The sequence below is a fragment of the Thalia democratica genome, chromosome 8, assembly GCF_965202585.1.
Source record: "Thalia democratica chromosome 8, ktThaDemo2.hap1.1, whole genome shotgun sequence".
NCBI classification, from domain to species: Eukaryota; Metazoa; Chordata; class Thaliacea; order Salpida; family Salpidae; genus Thalia; species Thalia democratica.
The window spans coordinates 44459736-44480439 of NC_139172.1; the positions used below are offsets into that span (position 1 = coordinate 44459736).

General features: G+C 25.8%; 1 protein-coding gene across 1 annotated transcript; it reads right to left on the minus strand.

Annotated features, from left to right (window-relative positions):
* Nucleotides 1–1442: 1442 nt before the first annotated feature.
* On the minus strand, nucleotides 1443–19763 carry LOC145843258 (uncharacterized). The gene is made up of 16 exons (XM_082950721.1): nucleotides 19672–19763; nucleotides 19052–19166; nucleotides 14924–15092; nucleotides 14448–14561; nucleotides 13951–14055; nucleotides 11976–12042; nucleotides 11154–11283; nucleotides 10167–10251; nucleotides 7857–7956; nucleotides 6756–6879; nucleotides 6128–6186; nucleotides 5171–5793; nucleotides 4350–4636; nucleotides 3334–3468; nucleotides 2487–2565; nucleotides 1443–1673 (listed from the first exon to the last, which is right to left on the minus strand). The coding sequence occupies exons 1-16, from the start codon at nucleotides 19761–19763 to the stop codon at nucleotides 1522–1524; spliced, it is 2436 nt and encodes an 811-aa protein (XP_082806847.1). The 3' UTR covers nucleotides 1443–1521.
* Nucleotides 19764–20704: the final 941 nt, after the last annotated feature.

Sequence of the window (20704 nt, forward strand, 5' to 3'; positions counted from 1 at the left end):
GTTTAAAATTACAGGTTTAACAACGATTTTTAAAACTCAAGGATTTTTTTATATTCATCAATTGTCATAGTTTTTTAGTTCAACAATTTTTCTAACATAATTATGATATACTCATTAAAACTTTATGTTTTTGATGTTATTCCCTTCTTTTTTTATAATCAACTTGGTTGTAGAAAAATGATATTAACCACAAATGCACGGTAGTGGTATTGAGGTAATTATTCATGGACTATGACCCAGTTATCGTAACTTTTGGAAAAATGTAAATTTATTTGAACAAACTTATTTTTGCTCAAAAAGCCAGACAGTACATTAAAAAAATTATTTTGGAAAAAGTATACAAAATTTATGGAAGGTAAATTCTTAATTGAGGAATTAGTTAATTTTGAAACAAATTTATGGTGCAGAACGACAAGCTTGAGAAATTAAGAACTGCATATTAAAAATATTAATTATTTAATTTTATACTCAAGAGTTTTAATATAGGAAGTCAATATTTAGGAAGGGCTTTATTAAAGCTGGCTGGTATTGATACCATAAATCAAGCGGTTGGGTTTTCACAAAAACATTTTACGTGACTATTCAAATTCGGATAATTCAAGTTTTTTTTAAATGTTATACGACCCCAACTTGAAAAGTAATATATACTTGAAAAAAAAAAGTCGTATTAATATATACAAGCCAATCTTGCAAAAATTAAAAATTACTTTCAAATATAGTAAGACCTAAATACGTATTTTTACAAACATATATCACTTTTTGTGGTGTGAACTCTTAGATATTTTTTTAACTTAAACTGTCCGAATTATAATTGTCATGTAACCATTTAACAAAATTGGTTGAAAATTATTGGTCTTGTGTTAAAGTTTCATTTTTGCACAGATCCAGCCAATCAAATACTTTTATCGAAGGTGAATTTTTAGAGGAGCTATAGTTTGCAAGAAAAGTATCAGATTGACTAAAAAAATGGGTTCTATATTTTTGTTTTTATAATGGATATATAACCCAAGGGTTAAAAATAATCTAAATTTTTGAGTATAAAAGTTATATACCATCTAACATTGTACTAGGGACTTCGTTCTTCTCTTGGGACAAAGTCTTAAAAAGTATTGAAATAAGATCATTTGTTTGTTTATTAAGCTCTTTGAGTTGAAAAAATCCTGTTTTAATTCTAACAAACAATTAAACTTTACTGAAACTGCAAAAAAATATCTAATTTAAGAATAAAAAGACCAAATTGTAGATACTTTTAAGCCTTAAGTAAACGAAAACTAAAATTATGCTTACAATTCTGGTTTGACACAGAGAGCTGTAAAATACAATAAAATAAATCAGTATAAATAATAAACTACATAAATTAAATAATGTACAAAATTAAAAATATGAACATTTTAATTGCAACGAACGACAAAAATTCAAACTTTCAAAAATGATTGGCAAAATTGAAATATGATTTTTGAAAAATCAACAGTGGTTATGACAACTTAATAAATTGAAACAATATTAAATTCACTTTTTATTTTAATCTTTATCTAACAAATTTTCTATAAGTTCGTGATCAGTGTGGCATCCGATGCACCTTATTCCCTGCTCCAAATCGTGAATTTTGAACTTTAATTCCTTCAACTTACTCAATAAGGGGTTGAATTTTCGGCTTGGTTTGATGACCGGTGCTAAATATATTGTTGAGTTTAAATTGCATGGTTTAAAAAATTGTATGGTTTAAAAAACATGTTTATTTAAATTGAGCAATGAACAAAGAAAAAACCAAACTATGTGTTTATATTAATACTATTACAGTTTATAACTATTTGTAACATAAACTAAAAGTTATATTTCTTATTCATAGTATTCTTATTTAGCTAGTTTTATATTAAAGTTGAAATTTTATCATAACCATATTTTAAACTAAACTTTTAAATCGAAAATTGGATGAACAAAATATACTTTTTTCAAGGAAAGTTAAAATAAAATGTGGCTGACAGGTTTTGAGAAATACTACAAAGAAGATAATCTCACTCTACTGTTAAGCTTTAATGTTACCTTCTATGTTATTACAAACATATAAAGGTTTATTTTACATATGTGTTTTCAACTAACATGCAATCCAAACTAATTTAATAAATTAAAGTTGCTCGTTTCTAACTTACAAATATAAGTTTAATATATTCAAAACTTAGCAACAAAATAATAAAGTATATTATGTTTAATAAAAACAATCGTAACACATATTTTAAATATTTGCAAAATTGAAAGCTTGAAGAACAAAAAAAAAACACTTCTTAAATAACACATAAGAAAAAAGTTTGTTGTTAAAAAACTAAGTTAAATTTATACTTATACTTGAATAGGTATTTATACTTTTTATCTTAAAATAATAGACAAAAGCCATTATTAAAGGGTAGCTTTACCTTTAAGACAGTAATTTATAAACTAAAAGATTTAATATACAAGTATAAAATAACTTAATAAACAACTAAATTTACCTTTTAACACAGGAACCCTTCTAGAAAATGAATCCAAGTTCATTGTTAGTTCCAACAAGGATATACCGTCATAATCAACCTTGTAGAAAATAATTGTAGTAATAAATACTATATTTACTTAAAATGACGTTTTGTTTTATTTTAAATTAATAATGTAGCTGACAGGTTTTGAGAAAAACCACAAAAAAGGTAATCTCACCCTACTGTTAAGCTTTAATGTTACCTTCTATGTTATTACAAACATATAAAGGTTTATTTTGATATATATAGTTATTCTAACTTCTATATAAGTTAAAATAATATATACTTTATACATACACATTAAAATAAGTAATTATAAAAATAAATCAAATTTGATAGTTTAAGATTTGTCATTAAAAATCATCCATGATAACATATTTTGGAAGTATTGGTCTTTAAAAAAATAAAATAGTTGAGTTTAGACAAAAACACATTTTAGTTTTGAAAGATTTTATCTTTATTAAAAAAATAAAAAAAATATTAAACAACTGCATTTTTATCTAAGGCTTGATATCAGTATTGTAATAAACAATTCAAGTTAGTCTAAATTTAACTGAAGCTGACATGGGCATAACTTGATAAAAACATTCATAGAATGATCTAAAATTGTTTAGTTCAAGGGTCGGAAAACTGTGACCCATCAAGCAAAAATTTATGGTCTGGTCCATTTTAAGCCAAAAAACAACAAATGTAGAAAAAGTACATTCTATAACAAAAGCTTACTAACATGCTTTTAATTTTGCTTGTAAACAAACTAAGCTGACAAACTTTTGTTTACTCGATTTTAACCTTTTAAAAAATGAAAAATGTTTAGTTTATAACAAACCATTTGGTAAGCTTCTGTCAACGTGTATTTTTCATTGGTGATATTCTGCAACCATTCCAGTAAGTCATCAAAAACTTCAAACTTGGAAGTTATTATCTTACCGTTGACCGCTGCCGAAGCTGTATACAAAGTTCCCTGTTAAGTATTGATTTAAAATAAAACTTTTATAAAAATAAACGAAATATTTTGAATTTTAATATATAATGTAGCTAACAGGTTTCGAGAAACAAACTAAGCTAGCTTGAGTCTATGGCAAGCTTTCATGGATTAATGATTGTGATGTTTCTTTAATCAACTTGTTTTACATCAAGTTTTAAAATATTACTGCTAATATTATGTCTTTTATTTGAAGTTCCATTGCAGCCTTAGTATTTATACATTTTGTGATTAGGTAGTTAACTGTTTTTAACTAATGACGTCACTAAACCCTTCAGACTGCAACATTTTTTGTGAAAATAAAATAAATAAAAGCATATTTGTTGCTACACAGTGTTTTTATAATTATTTATATTAAAATAAATAATGTAGCTGACAGGTTTTGAGAAATACCACGCAAAAGATAATCTCACCCTACTGTTAAGCTTTAATGTTACCTTCTATGTTATTACAAACATATAAAGGTCTTTTATATATAACCATAAGTATTTTCAAATTGTATATAAAAAAAACAATGTATATTTTTGTCAGTCTAACTAAAACAGCTTAAATATAGCTTACGTGTGACAACATGATAACTTGTGCAGATTATTTGTACAACCAAAAGATAAGTAATTTATTTTTACAAGTGTACTAAGAAGGTACTATTCACAGAAACGGAATACTATCAAAATCCACCCGGTTTTTTTTTACATTTTTTTTTATTTACTAATTTATTCAATATATTTTTTGATTTATTTTTTTCACTATCACTGTTACCCCTAACCCTCGTTCGGTAAGCGGTTCTCGAATTTGACCGGGTGGATTTTGAACGTGTCCCCACAAACGATCTAATTAAGTTCAAATAAATTAAATCCAACCTTGCTGTAGAAATTTAATTTCCAGTCTCCTTGCACAACGGCTCCCCTGTTCACCAAACACCGCAAATCAGGAAGCTCCTCCTGACATTCTTCCTGAAAATTTTCAAGCTCCTGGAGGTCTTCCTGATTTCCGTAAAAATCCTGATCTTCTTCCCGTCTTCTTTCTGGCACCTGATTGAGCTGGCTCGAATGCAAATCACGTGGTTTGTTCGAGTCACGTGATTTTGCAGAATGGTGACTTCTGATTGGCTCGTTGCAAATTTCGTCAAAATTCAAACCTGCATTGCCTGGAAAGTAAAAAACTCAATTTTAACTAATCGATTTATATACTAAGCTTAGGCCTAAATAAAAATTTCATATTAACTACAAGATTTTGAAAACTACTCTACTAAAATAAATTATTTAAAAGTTAACTGCTTTCTAAATCACTTGAAAGTTATGTAGCTGACAGGTTTTGAGAAATATCACAAGAGAGATAATCTCACCCTACTGTAAAGCTTTAATGTTACCTTCTATGTTATGAAAAACATATAAAGGTTTGTATATAAATATATATGTAAGTATTTTAACTCATACATATCTTTCATACTTGAATCACTACCCATCATGCATTTTCATTGATTTTAGATGTTAAAAATAATTTGTAAGTTAAGCTTTTACAAAAGAAAAACACAAAATTTTAAACTAAGTAGTTCTGAATAAGTGTAGTCTTTTCGATTCTAATACTATTCTATTTTTATAAAAACTTTGCAGATCCTTCTTAATCATTTATTTATTCTATTCTACCACTTCATTAAATAAATTAAATTTCTTTAATTAACCTGCTCCTGAGTCTATGTCTACCATGAAACTGGGAATGTTTAGCGATTGACCCTCATTTCCCTGGTAACCAGCTCCTTGGTAACCACCCTGACAACCACCATCGTCGGACGAATAGTCGTCATGGTGATCACAAGTTACGTCATCACCATCATCGCTACTCTCCAACACTATGACGTCACTATTGGTTTTGTTAACGCAACTTGGTTGTTGGTCTTCGAACTGCAAGGGTCCGAACCTTCGGGGATTTTTAAGTTGGTTGCTACGGGCAACGGGTCGCTTTTGAGCACCGGAAGTTGACAACTGCTTGGCAACGCTGGACAACTGCTTCTTCTCTGAGGGGTTTTTCCCTGAAAAGAAACTCAAAGGCTCGTACCTGGACCTGAAAGGAGCGTCTTTCCTCCTTTTCTTCCCGTTTTTTAAGCTTTCCGGGGTCACTTTGGGCTTCCCCCTTCCTCTGACTCCGCCCTGGGTTGCCATGGTACTTTCCTGGGTGAACCCGGATCTTTCTGGGTCCCAAACGCTTCCCTGTGTTTGCGCTTGTGTCAATATTGGTGCTTTTTTGTTGTTTTTCGTTTTGCGGAAAGTTTTCGTGGTTTTTACCTGACGCGTCGTTTTCACGACTCTGAAAGATAAAAGACAAAAAATTAAAATAATTATTTATTATAATTACAAGTACTGTTAATAAAGTGATTGTTTTTAGTTAATATAAAATGTAGCTGACAGGTTTTGAGAAATACCACAAAAAAGATAATCTCACCCTACTGTTAAGCTTTAATGTTACCTTCTATGTTATAACAAACATATAAAGGTTTATTTTAAATACAAAAAACTTTAAAGAGATTTAAAGTTTTAAATAGATTTTAATAAATATATAAAGAAAATTTAAAAACATTTATATCTTTTTTTAGCTTGAATCTTTATGATTATATATTGAATAAACTCGTAAATTTACTTACACTTTTACAGTAGAATGTTTTTCTTTCTTTTTACCACCTTTCTTTTTGCTTGTTGAACTCTATAAAAGTTTTTCAGTTTTGTTAGAACTCTTTGCATTTGTCATTAAAAAAAATTTATTAAAAATAAAATAGAAACTTAAACTAAGTTTCTACTTTTATTCTGCAAGACACTTTAAGATTAGTTTTAATAACAAGCTATTCAATAAGATATGTACAAACTATTATACTTGTTATAACTTTTTTTATTTATAATATACTGTTGATAAAAATAAACTAGATAAAAATGTAGCTAACAGGTTTTGAGAAATACCACAAAAAAGATAATCTCACCCTACTGTTAAGCTTTAATGTTACCTTCTATGCTATTACAAACATATAAAGGTTTACTTAAAATATGCACAAGTTTTTAACCAACTTATTAGTCAAAAACTGTGAGTATATTTGATACTTTCTATGGTATTAATCATGACTGGTAGTCAATGTGACAAGCACTTTTATAACTTTTTGTAGCAAACGCATTACTTCAATATTTATTCATTTTAATAAAAAATATATAAAGGTTAATTTAATTATGAACAAATCTGGCTAAAATTTCAAATTAATAAAAACAACTAATATAAACACTAACATTTTCATCAACTGTATAGGACTGATATATCTGCGTCTTCAGTATTTCAACATTTTCTACTAGTTCGTCTACTCTAGATTGACGCACTTTCACCAAGCTGTCGTTCTGTGAATCTTCTGTGTTGCTGAAAAAATTAAAAAAATTAAGGTATTCACTATGAAAATTAAATTTTGAATCTTATAAATGTTTCTTGTAGTTAGAAGTATGTATGTCGACTCTCGCCTGACAAACGTTTACCAAACTGTCGTTTTATGAATCTTCTGTGTTGCTGTATGTTTTTGTTTTAAATTAATAACATCTTTACTATGATCATTAAAACTTTAAGCAATTTAAATTTTGCATTTTGTTACGCAAACGCTAATTATATAGGTGCTTGGAAATAAAACTACTAAACTAACTTAATAATTATACATTTTTACTGTATTGCGCCTTTATAAACGTAAAAAAAAAGAACCTAGTTAAAAAAAAACTACCATACATTACTTACTACTAATAAAAGGAAACGAATTAAATTCACAAAAAAGATCTATATACAACGATATTTAACGTTTAATTGAATAAGCAGCCGTATTAGTTGTTACATGCACTCGTTTTTATTTAAACCAAATATAAAATGTAGCTGACAGGTTTTGAGAAATACCACAAAAAAGATAATCTCACCCTACTGTTAAGCTTTAATGTTACCTTTTATGTTATAACAAACATATAAAGGTTATTCAAATACATACTAAATTATTTTCAACTTATGCATAAGCCAAAATAACTTATATTCGATTTTGATAATTCTTAAAGTTACATATAAAGGCTTGATGCTTTAAAGATTTTTTAAGTATATACAAGTATTTCCAACTTGCGCCTAAGCAAATTAAAGTTTTTTATTTAAAAACTTATATAGAAAGAAAGAAAACTTGTGTTTAATAATACTTACTCCGTCAGATTTAATTAAACAAAGTAAATTAAATAGTTATTTATTTTCGACATACTAATTTTTAAATATATTTATTGGATTTAAAGTGTTTATTCTTAAGAATATTTTTAAATCCATAAGTACAGACTAAATATAATTTTCTCAAAAAATAATAAAAAATATTTCTGACGTACTTGTACTTATCTAATGAGTAATTTTGAGAATTACTTATGTTTTCTTTCAGTTTTACAATTCTCTTTGCGAGGTCTTCCTCAAGAATGGACTCCGCTTTATCTGAGTAAATATAATTATCAGTTAAATAAGGCAAACTAAATCAATACAAAAATATACTTTTAATAAAGTATTAATTTATTTAAATAGACGATAACAATAAAATAGATAATACTTTGAAAAGAAGAAAAGTTGAATAAAGACAATATAATCTGTATGACAGCTAAAGGACCGTTATGTTTTAAAAAAATGTGTTTTGTTCAATACATTACCACACAATTGAAAAACACCAGCGTTTGAAATCAAGTCATTGTTAGAGCAAACCACAGGGTTGCCAAATGTTTTCAAAACTAATCAGTAAAATTAGCCTCGTTTAAATTTTGGAATAATATGCTCTATAAGTTACTTAAAAGCTCTGAGGTACCTTTTAGGAGAAACAGTTTCAGCTAAAGTGACAATTGTTGAATAAATTTTGATAAGTATCAAACACTAATTTTCAAAATTCAAAACTATTTCATTTGCACAAATACGTTGATATCGGCTTTGTCAAACTGTGCTGAGTTTCTCTGAAATAAACCAAGCTAACTTGGGTTTATGTTTGTGACAAATCTAATCAACTTGTTTTACAACAAGTTTTTAAATATTACTGCTAATACTATGTCTTTTATTTAAAGTTACATCGCAGCCTTAGGTTTTATACATTTTGTGATTAGGAAGTTAACTGTTTTTAATTAATGACGTCACTAAACCCTTCAGACTGCAACTTTTTTTATGAAAATAAAATATACAAGTCTTTCAAGGATCTCACTAAAAATTAAAAAAAAAAAAAACGTCCTAAATCAAAATAAAAGCACAGCAAATGTAACGGAAACCGTTATTATTGCCATGATATCTATAAAACATCACAAAAGATTAGATGATATTTGTAAACGAAATTGTAACGATTTCTCTTTAACTTATTATAAAACACAGTTTATCAATTTTTTAATGTAACTTTTAACCACATAAACTACATACAATTTAACATCGTAACAAGCAAAAATTAAATACGTTGTGTACGAAACCATAGATTTGAGAAAGATCAACGCTTCAACTCAAGTTATAAATGAAAGTAAATTACTCGTTCATACAAATAGAAACATCGTTTTTGAATTCTCGCAATTAAACACTAGTTTAAACAGTTTGTTATTTTTCTATCTGTATACACACAACTTTAAATTAAAAACACTGGTGCTGAGCTGTATAAACCAGCCCTATAAAGAGCTTTATAGACGCGCTGCTAACAACTTATTTACCCAAGCTTACAAATACGAAATAAAGTAGATAGTATTAACACAACATTTACCAAGTTACCCGGAGTACTTATACATTTTTTGATTCGGATATTAAATGTTTGTTTATTAATGACGTCACTAAATCCTTCAAATTGAAACTTTTTTTCTGTAAATCAAATTACAATATACTGACAATGATCTCTATAACTTAGAAATTATATATTTTATAATTAAATAAACGTTCAGAAAATATAATGCAAATGTCGTTAGTGTCATGATACCTATAAGTCATCATCAAATGTGGGACATGTCTAAATATTTTTCAAATAGTAATGAACTAACGATTTTTCTTCTACTTAGCGACATACAGTTCAACAGCTTTTTAATCTAATTTTACAATTAAACAAAATAAATTTTTTGCAACTATGTAGTTTTAAACAGTAATATGTTTACAGATGCTAACTTTTTGGCGCTAAAAATAAGTTTTACGTTGTCAAGAGTACTCAAGCAACTAATAATGATTTTTATATTAATAGTGTAGCTGACAGGTTTTGAGAAATACCACATAAAAGATAATCTCACCCTACTGTTAAGCTTTAATGTTACCTTCTATGTTATTACAAATATATAAAGGTTTATTTTTATATAACTATTTTCAACTCATATTTAAGTGAAAACAAGTTATATGTTAAAAATTGTATGAATAGCCCTGAATTGCGCCAATAAAACACCTAATTAACGAGTACAAATACAAACTCATATCATACAAACTTAATCAATTAAAACTAAGCAAAGTTATTTTTATTTTTAAATATTAAAACAATAAAGTTAATAAAAACACTAAATAAAACACACCGAAAAAAAAGTGTTATTGCTTAACTTTTAAAATAAAAGTAAGTAAAATATTAGCCAATCAGAAACAACCTTAGAAGTGCAATCAACGCAACTTGAACAATTAAAACTCAGCAAAGTTTATATTATTTATTACTCAAATCTTACCACGCTGTTTTTGAGATATTAGTTTTTTTGCAGTTAGTAATTTCGATTCGGCGATGTTAATTTCCTCCATTTGTTTGTAGTGAATCTAAATTTAATAAACAAAATAAATTAAATCTAATGTTCAAGTAAACGTAATTTTTTTTTTCCAATAGATTTTTATAAAATTTACACAAAAACATCCAAAAACAGTACAAAAGTCAAAAAATTAGCTGTTATCGAGTTTATCTTTATTGTAAAAAAATGTTTTGCATCTAGTTTAAACTTTCTTAAAAAACTTTTCCAAATACACTTTAAGATAAAAAACAGGCAACCAAATACTTTATACTACAATTTTTTTTTTCATTTTGATTATATGAGTTATTTACCCCGGAAAGTTTTATATAGAAAAAAAAAAGCTTCCAAAGCTTTTCTTTAAATTATGTTTTCAAACTTTACTACTTCTATGAAAAAAAAATTCAATAACATTCTAAACAGAAAAGTGACTTAAAATAAGTTTATTCAACTTGTGAGTTCTAAACAGCTTAATGTTTGACTAAATTAAGAGCTTAACATTATTTTTGCAACATTAATAACTATATTATTTTGTTTTTAAATGTAGCTGACAGGTTTTGAGAAATACCACAAAAAAGATAATCTCACCCTACTGTTAAGCTTTAATGTTACCTTCTATGTTGTTACAAACATAAAAAGGTGTGTTTTTATCTATATATAAGTATTTCAACTTATATGTAAGCGAAAACAACCCATATATATATGCTTAAAAAAAATTATTTTCTTTTTTATAAAGTTTTAACCATCTATGGTTAAAACTTAAAAAATAAACTTATTGATATTTATTAAATTTGTTAAAATCAAAGTTACATACTAAGTCTTGATGTAGTTGTGTTTGTTTAGAACAAATTACTTTGATAGGTGACTTTTTTTAATATATTAGTTTCAATAGACTAAAAACAATTAATATGTTAGATTTTAAAAACAACTTCTAACATCATTTTCCTGTTTTATAACTTTTTCTTCACAATTACTATCTTCGTTATGGTATTTAATTGCTGGCAAATAAGATGATTTAGCTCCCATGTTAATTTCGAAGAACGGTTGGTAAAACGGATTCTTTTCCCTAGATAAAATCTAATTTAGTTTTAAATGTTTTAAAAATAAGTTAGTAATGAATTTTTTTAAAAGGTTTATTTCACTAAATTCGAAATACGGTTAGTAAAATGGATTGTTTTCTCTAATTTTATTTTATTAATAATTATTAAAGTTTTTATAGTAAATTAAGTCTTTTTAACAAAATAACTAGATAAAACATTTAAATTTAAGTGTAAATAGTACTTCACAGATTAAATAAATAACTCGCAAAAAAAAAAAAATTTATAGCGATTTTATTAATAAACATAAAACTTTTAATACTTAATTAAGACAAAGTGTTGTTTAAATTAAACTATTTTTAAACAAAAAATATTTTCAGCGATTTTAGAAACTATATAGTTAGTAAAAACAAATTAATAGCAAACTTTATTAAATGTAGTTAAATATTTAAAAAAATCTTATATCTTAATACGAATGTAGCTAACAGGTTTTGAGAAATACCACAAAAAAGATAATCTCACTCTACTGTTAAGCTTTAATGTTACCTTCTATGTTATTACAAACATATAAAGGTTTGTTTTAAGACGCAATTATTTAAAACATATTTGTAAATTAAAACACTGTACAGTTTTATTTACGCTAGTCGAAAAAGTATTAAAAAAACTAATGCAAAATAAAACTAACTATATTTCTTTTAAAAATATAAAACAGTTAACTTACCTACGCGAAGACCTGCTTGGAACATTTTTCTTTTCTGCTGAAACAAAATTACAAAGAATTATATCAACTGAAAGAAAAATAAATAAACTATCAAAAAAATGTTGACTTGAAACTTTAAAACAGCTTATAAATCGAAGCACAAAGCATTTTGTGTGAAAAGTAGAAACAATTAAAAAAAGTTTGAATGCATTTTAAGTAGGCAAACGGAAATTAAAAATAAGATATTTTCACGTTTTTCTCATATAAAACGTTTTTCACAAGTGAAAATTCGATATATATGAACTTTATTTTAATTTTGAACAGGAAACTTTTAATATATTAATTTTAATTTAAAAATCAAGCAACCTTATTAAACTTATTTGCAGTGATAATAAAATACTTAAATATTTACTAAAATATATAATAAAATTCCGATTAAGTTATATTAGCCTATTAATGTTTTAATCAAATTTATTTTATTGAATTTATTATTCTATTTGACTTTTATTTTTCTTAAAACTGAGAATATATCTAAAAATTAACATCAAACGTTTAAAAAGTTACAAAAATTAGCTATTTTATCTCTAATTAACTTATTTCTAATTAATAACAAGTGGAATATGAACATAAAGTAATGCTCAAAATTAATAAATTTCACTTTTAAACCTTTTTATTTGAAATTAATTTAAAACAAAAACTACTTTAGATAGACGACAAGAGAATTCAAATTAAAAAATTTACAAAACAATACTCAACCGACTATAACTGAAATAAATAAATATATAAGTTTTAGACTGTACTTTAAAAAAAAAAACTTTTATTTAAATTACCTTGTAAAACAACTTTTTTAAATGTTTAATTTTTTAATAATTTTAGTTAAAACGGATACTAATAAAGTCAGCAATATTTCTTCAACTCCTTTTTATCAAAGCGTTTTTTTTTTGAACTATATTAACCGTAAAAACATGCTTTCTAAACCCGCTTGACTTTAAAATATTAATTTTGTTCTTTTAAACGAAGTTGTAAAACAATATTTAAACGAATAATAATTATTAGATTGTAACAGTAACTATTAAAATTTTGCAATTTAATAATTTTTAATACTAAAATAACTTTTTTGAGCAATTTTTTTAAATACAGCACAAAAACCTACCATATCCCTCTAATGTTGAACAACTAATGAACAAAACTAAAATTGCGAAATTGAATGAATCACCCCTCTTGAAATAAAGGTGGCCACTTGTGATTGTTACAATGACTTGTTGAGACAATAAAAACAATTGTTGTTGTATTCAAACGCTTTGTATGAACACATTGATACAACATGTGAACATAAATTTCAAGTGGTTTCAATAAACCGTTGCTTTAATGAGTTTTACTGTTATATCAATTACAAAACTTTAGTAGAAGCAAATTCAGCTGAATCACAGTTAAGTTTAATTAAAAGGTTTTTTTTTATTAAATGTAGTTAACAGGTTTTGAGAAATACCATTCAAATAGATAATCTCACCCTACTGTTAAGCTTTAATGTTACATTCTATGTTATAACAAACATATAAAGGTTTATTTAAAAATATAAATAGCTGCTATAAAATCAAAAATAAAAAATTAAGACTTTTTTAATACCTTTATCGAGTTTGTAACTAAATACTTTAATGTATAGAAGTTTAAAAAATATATATACAAAAACTACTTTCCAGTCCTAAAAAGAAACTTAGTAAAAGATAGACTAAAGTAAAAAGTATTACTTCCAAAAAATACTTCAAATATCTACTTCTGCAAAATAACAGTTAGTCGAAAAAAATTATTTTACAAAAAAAAACTGAGAAAATTTGCATAAATTATTCAGCAAGAAATTTTCGCGCGTTTTAAACCTTAAATTATAACGGGTTTTTCTAAACTGAATTATTCCTTAGAAAAACTGAGCAACTTTTTATGAATAATTAAACTTGGAATTTTTACTACTTTTTAAAGTTTGTTTAACTGCAAAACATACCGAATTTTGTTGATTTTCTGCGAAAAACTGCAACTTGGTTATTTTGATTTTTGTTGGAATTTGTTGCTGTTTGTGTACAAGCCAGTAATTTTTCGGAATCATAATCTGTTTTAATTTTTTGTGTAGAAAACTAATTAAAATAATAACAATGATAAGTTATCAAAAACTAATGAGGTTTTATTTTTGTAATAAACTTATTATGTAGCTAACAGGTTTTGAGAAATACCACAAAAAAAATAATCTCACCCTACTGTTAAGCTTTAATGTTACCTTTTATGTTATGACAAACATATAAAGGTTTATTTAAATATACATACAAACTTATATATAAATATATTCAAGTTATATGTAAGCAAAGAAAGTTTTTTTTTTTCAAATTAAAACGGGGTTCACTAAACTGAATTATTCCTTGAAAAACACTGAGCAAATTATTATTAATATTTAAACTTTAAAATTTTAATACTTTTCAAAGTTTATTCAATTTGAGCAAAACGTACCAGATTTTGCTGATTTTCTGCGAAACATAGCAACTTGGTTATTTTGATTATTGCTGCAGTTTATTGCTGTTTGTGTGCAAGCCAGTAATTTTTCGGAATCACAACCAGTGTTTTCTGTGTTAAATGGAAACTTCATACAAATAAACTAAAAAAAATTAAAAAATAAATTGGTTTATTTTGTATAAAATGTAGCTGACAGGTTTTGAGAAATACCACAAATGGATAATCTTACCCTACTGTTAAGCTTTAATGTTACCTTTTATGTTATTACAAACATATAAAGGTTTACTTATATATAATATAAGTATTTCAACTTATACATAAGCAAAAAAAATATGTATTCTGCATTCTTCAAATTGAATTGATACTTTCAAAGATAGAATAGATTATTATAAGTTTGATTAGTTATTTAAAATTAATTCAATTAAGCAAATTATTCAATTTTAAAAATTAGAGTTGTTAGATAAAAAATTAACCAGTATAATTTCCATTTTTCAAAGGACTAAAAATTGAGTTTTGACTTCTCTCATAAACTTGCGTATCTGCGTTGTAATCTACATACTTTGAAATTTCTGGTTGTGTTTGAATGCAAACTAGATCGCTCTTTTCAGAGTTTGAACGCGATTCTAGTGAGTTTTTAACTCCCTGTTCAAACAAATAATTGTTCTAAAGCAATTAGTTTAAGTTGTAGACAACTTCTAATCTAATCACAGTTTGTGTAAATTGAAATTTATTTAATATCAGTAGCAGTACAAAAACTTTCGTTTAATTTTTTTTAAGTTTAGCTCTTTGAATCAATTAAATCTCAAAATCATAGGTTCTTAATAAAAGTATCAATTAAGTTTAATTTATTAAGTTTTACGGTTTCGTTTCACATAAGCCTGTGAAAAAAAGTCTTAAAATTAAACTTTTTCATCTTAGATATTATTTATTATAAATATGTAAATTATGTTTTTTTTCTAAAACTATACATAATGCTTATAAAACTTTTTACCAAAACAAATTACTTTGTTTTTTAAGTTCCTTTTAAAAACTATTTTTAAATTGATGTTAATCAAACAATGTGTTAACTATTAGAACGTAGAAATAGAGTTTACAAGAAACTAGAAAGTTTTTGTTTTTATTTAAAAATATAACCCAACTGAAAAATTTTTAGTAAATAAAAGTTTAAACTTTAAGAAACAGACTAAACCATTGTTTTCTAGATTACTCATATTAATTTTTAGTTAACGATCATTAATGAAAGAATTGTCCTGGACAAGACGTTAAAAGGTATCCGTGGTGTGCGTTTCGATAACCGAAAGGTTTTTTTGTGCAACTGGTCCTAGAACCAAATGTTTTGAGCGTATTTTTTTTGTTCAATAAACTATTCATAATAACAATTTTTATATCGAATTTTCATAAAATTAAGTTCATAATTGCTGGGAACATCAAGAAAATTATATTGATTAATGTTATACATTTTAGTCTTTAAAACATATGCAAAGTAGTAAAGAATACAAGTGAAGTGTACTATATAATATAAAGGAAATAAAATTCATAAAATTCACAAAAAAATTATAGAAAATGGACAAACAAACAGTAAAAGCCTGGACGCGTGGCGTTTTTGTTAGGGGTGCTGAAAACTTAAAAGTAATTTTAAGATAACCTAAATTTAAATTTTTTAAAACTAATACAGTAATACAGTGCTTCCTCGCTAATCCGGCCAAGTTGGGCAAGATTTTTTTGAAAATACGGCCGGATTTGCCTTTGGCCGGATAAGAACAAAATATCGCTTTTTTTACAAATTATCTACCTTAGTTATATTATGAATGTATATAACAAAACGTACTATAAAATTTCTGTTAATTAAATTTATTTTACTTTATTCAAAGAAAAAAGAATTAAAGCAGACAAAACTAAACGAAACAAAATTTTATAAGTTCTAAATTAGTGGAAAAAAACTACACTGTTAACACTTTTACTAAGTTAAGATTTTTTTTGAAAAAAGAAAGAATGGAAGATTGTTTTACAGTGCTTTCTCGTTTCTTAGCAGAAAACTCTTGGAGGCTTTTTCTAACAGTATTGGGCCAGTTATTGGACAACCCTTTTCACGTTCCTGACGAAACCAAATGTGAAGGGCGCTGTCTAGCTTGTCAAAGACGCCTCCCTCTACTTTTTTTGCCGTTTTAGCAGCTCCAATCAGTCCCAGCTCCTCCTTTTCGGCTTTAAACTTTTTGAACTTTTCTTCGCCTCTCAAAATGTCATTTAAAGTTGACTTACCGATGTTAAACTGGCTCATTATAACAGCTTTAGGCACATTATTGTTTGCCATTTCGCAAACTTTTAAATTGTTTTCAATTGTTAGTTGAACGCGTTTTCGTTTCTTTGCTGTCTTAAACATTTTTTTACCAGATATGTTGATTGTAGTATATTAAAGTGTAACTTGCTTAGCAAAGACAAAAAAATTGCAAATGAATAATAAACAAGTTTGTTACAACTGAGCGGGAAAAGTATGAAAATAAACTTAAGATTATACAAATGATACTTTATTATGACGTAACTATTTATTGCTTGCATACTTATAAAACGTAAATTGAATACTTTTTCGAAGTAAAGTGAAATTAAACGCTAAAAACGCTAAAGTAAATAAGTGACTTCTCGACTAAAACCGGCCGGATTAGCGAGGAACCGGATTAGCGAGGAAGCACTGTAATAAATACTACAAAAGCAACAAATCGTTTCTAAATGAAACTTAATTCAAAATTTAATAATTTTAATAGTTTTACAATGTTTCTTTTTTTTTAGTTTAAGCATTTTATCCAATGATCAACGCCACGCCCCTGAAGCTTATCAATTTTTTTTTATAACAAAACAAATAGATTTAACTAAACAAATAGTTTTAACAAACTAATACTTTTCATATTCATATTGTTAAGCACACTTTTTAATTCATGATACATTTTAACCCAGTAAAAAACTCGTAAACCACAAGATTTTAAATTGTTGTCTTACTTAAAAATTAAAACCAGTTTAAAATGCTTAATTAGCGTTCAAAAATTGTTTTTTACCAAAACCTTTACTTAAGTTTTATAGTAGTGCTAATAAATTAAGCAATGTATTCACACTTTGTTATTTGTTAGAAATATAAAAGCTTTGAGTTCATCAAGGAGACATACAAAATTGTAAAAAACTTAAATCAATTTTTTTTTTAATGTGTATAGCAAATTTTACTTCTCCCTTAATTGATTTAAAGAAGTCTATTTTGTCATTTAAAAATTAAAATAGTTGTTTTCTACCTTAAATAACTTCTTACTAATATTTGATTTGTTTTCGAGTTTTTTGTCAATTTTTTCTTGGCCATGAAAACTTTAATTTGTTTCAAAAGTAACTTTATATTTTCAATCAGAAATTCTGGAAAACTACCAACAACGTTGACATTTTAAAAATTGCAATTAAAATTCAAAAGCGAATTTAGGCTTTTTAATTTGGGGTAGAACATGTAGACTTTGTAAATAAAAAAAATCAATTTCTATCGTATTATTTTGAAGTACGTACGGCTACATTTTTGGATATGATAATCAAGACATGTGCTAAAACCAAAGTAATCTATATCTACTAAGAGATTGATTGGTAAAGATTTTTTATACAACCATTGTATGAGTTTTTTAAAATAACTTTAAGTTAATATAACTTAGTAATATTAACTTTTGGCATCAGAGATAATCACGCATAAATAACAAATCTTAATAATAACCGTAATATATACAAATAGTTCTAAATTCGTTTTTATCTATAGTTTTATATTACTTTTAAAAAACATGTATACTATTTGCATATTCGTTTTTTTTACACACAATTATGCTTGAGATTAAACATTTACTTCAACAGTTTCAATTGTAAACTACACTTTTTTAGTAAGTTATATTAACATAACTTGTTATCTAAGTACTAAATTTTAAAATTCTACAATAAAATAATAGATACTATAACAACTTATTCAAATTATTTTTATAAAAAATATAACTAGCTTGAGTGCAACTAAGTGGCTGATTGATAAATCTAATCAGTCGCTGAAAAACTTTTAACCGCATTGACTCTGAACAGGCTTGTGAAAGTATTTTAAACTATATAACAATTAAAACTATCATAACTTACTTTACATGTTTACAGTAAGTTTTCGTTAACATATATTTTTGGGCTTGCTATGAAGGTACTTAAATTTATTAAAAAATAACTATATAGTAGATAATTATATTTATTTTATTATCCGTAGATAGGAAGTCTATATTAGCATACAGCTCAGGTTTTGCTTGTGAAAGTAAAACTTACAAAATCAACTTTTTATATGTCCTGGACATGACATTTTAAAGGTATCCGTGGTGCGCGACTCGGTAACTGAAAAGTTATTGGGCCATACCTTGGACTAAATATTTTGAGCGCATTTTTGTCGTCAATAACTATCAACTATTATGATACTAAGCCATAATCTACTTTGTTAGATGTAGATAGCAAATTAAATTAATTATTTTTATTATATTCTATATTTAGTTATAATTCCAAACAATTCAGGACTTGTTTGGGAAAGTATTTAAACTTGTATAAAAAATTTAAATGCAATTTACTTTGTTATTAAGAGAGAGCAAGTCTTTATTCGCAAACAGTTCTGGGCTTGGTTGGGAAAGTATTGTCTCATCACTGTCATAATAATAATCTGACTGTGCGTCTTCTAAATGCTCACTAAAAAACAAAATTGAATGTGCTAACTATAATTAAAATATAAGCTAAGTAGGTCAGACTCGTTTTTGCTATATATATATATATAAATTAAAACAAAACAGATTGCCTGCAATTTTTTTAAGTTCTCAACAAATATTTAAACTAAATTTTCTTAAGTAACTTAACTTCTTACCACAACAAATTCATCTTTTAGAAAAAAAAAAGTTAAATAATTATCAACTAGTATAACATCTAAAAAAAAACTAAGCTTTGAATTTTAAAAAAAAATAATGTAAATAAATAATAATTAAACTTATGCTAAGCTAAAAAACAAAAAAAAATAATCAAACCCTAAAGAATTTGTTTTAATTTAAAAAAACTGTTTGTAAAACTATTGATTTTAAAACTTTTTTAAATTAGTTAAACAAATAAAACTAAGCTCAAAAATAGCTACATGTTAATTAACCAAACGTAAAATGCTAAACATAACACTATAACTAAAATAAAACTAATCATACTTACTGACTAGTTCGAAAATATTGATGTGTTTTTGAGCTGCTCTAAAATCAAATCTTCGATGTCTGAGTCTCCGAGAATTTCCTCTTCATTTGTTTCCATGATAAACTACAATTTACTGACTGACAAATATAACAACTACTAAATAAAGCTAAAGTCATATAACTGAAATCTACCATTTTAATGAATAAAAAATCATGCTAATTATGTTGCTTAACTGTTAATTTGGATTGAAATGTTTTGAATTTTCCATTTCATTTGATTCCATAACAAAAACAGCTTTTGAAGGTGTAAAATAAAAACTAGTAAAATAAAGCTGATGAATTATAAAATATAATAATGAAAAAAAATCAAACATACCATTTAGGATAAAAACAAAAAGCTATGCATTATTAAACTGCTTATTTCAAACAGTTTTAAGAAGTATAAAATTAATTATTGCTAAGTATGAAACAGTTATATGCTTTAAACTTGATTATCTCAAATGGGACTATTAGTTGTTGGCCAATGTCAATAATTTAAAGGGAATCTAATTATTTTTTAGATTTAAACAATAAATGGGTACTATAATTGAGGGAAATGATCTCATACCTGAGGCCAATCTTTAATAAAATTTCATAAATGTTCTTGAAAGCAAACTTGACAAATAGACTAAAAAATTGTAACTGTTTCAAATTCTTTATCAAATCTTATGTTATAAAAACTTCATAACATATAACAAGGTTTTAATAGTTTATTGTAAAAGGATCAAAAATTAGGTCAATCTTATAACTAGTATTTTCAGTACACAAGTTACTGTATGATAACAACTTCTTAAATGTATTACTGACAAAGCTTTTACTTAAAAAGCTACCGTTTTCAGTGATTGAAATTTCCTAGATAACTTATAGCTAAGTTTTGGAAAATATGATATTTATTACCAACTTAATTACTGGTAGACCTTTTAAACTAATCATGAACTTGACATCGACCAAATAAGTTTAAATTTTAATATCAAGTGTTTAATATATTCTTTTATTACTTGAGAGCTTTAAGTACTTATT